Source organism: Apaloderma vittatum, unplaced genomic scaffold (genome assembly GCF_000703405.1).
Source record: "Apaloderma vittatum isolate BGI_N311 unplaced genomic scaffold, ASM70340v1 scaffold13264, whole genome shotgun sequence".
Taxonomy (NCBI): domain Eukaryota; kingdom Metazoa; phylum Chordata; class Aves; order Trogoniformes; family Trogonidae; genus Apaloderma; species Apaloderma vittatum.
This window is the reverse complement of record NW_009714404.1, coordinates 7,702-8,004: the sequence shown is the minus strand read 5'-3', so window position 1 is coordinate 8,004 and position 303 is coordinate 7,702. Positions and strand designations below refer to the sequence as shown.

General features: G+C 53.8%; 1 protein-coding gene across 1 annotated transcript in view; it reads left to right on the top strand.

The window, feature by feature from the left end:
- The first annotated feature begins 35 nt into the window (after window positions 1-35).
- B3GNT4 (UDP-GlcNAc:betaGal beta-1,3-N-acetylglucosaminyltransferase 4) overlaps window positions 36-303 on the top strand; it is a 1,100-nt gene continuing 832 nt past the window's right edge. The window contains 2 exon segments of the mRNA XM_009868769.1: window positions 36-133; window positions 135-299. Coding sequence (XP_009867071.1) covers window positions 36-133; window positions 135-299 — 263 coding nt within the window.

Here is a 303-nt window from a genome sequence, read left to right as displayed (position 1 = left end):
CCGGGCAGGGCCTGCGGTCTGTGCCGGAGGTTGCCATGTATCCCAGGATTAAAATCCTCACCCTTTACGCCTTTTCAGTCATGCTGCTGGCGTGGGTTTTTTACATGAAGAAAGAGGCGAAGTTGCCAGCGTCGGACCGGAGTAGCGAACCGCAAACCCAAGTCGTTGGTTCTGGACAATGCTGAACCCAGCAAGTGTTTGCCAAACTTGACCTTCGCCAATTCTTCTCTCAACCTCCCGGAGCCACATCGCATCTTCTTAACTTATAAGCACTGCCGGAACTTCTCAGTCCTGCTGAGGCCC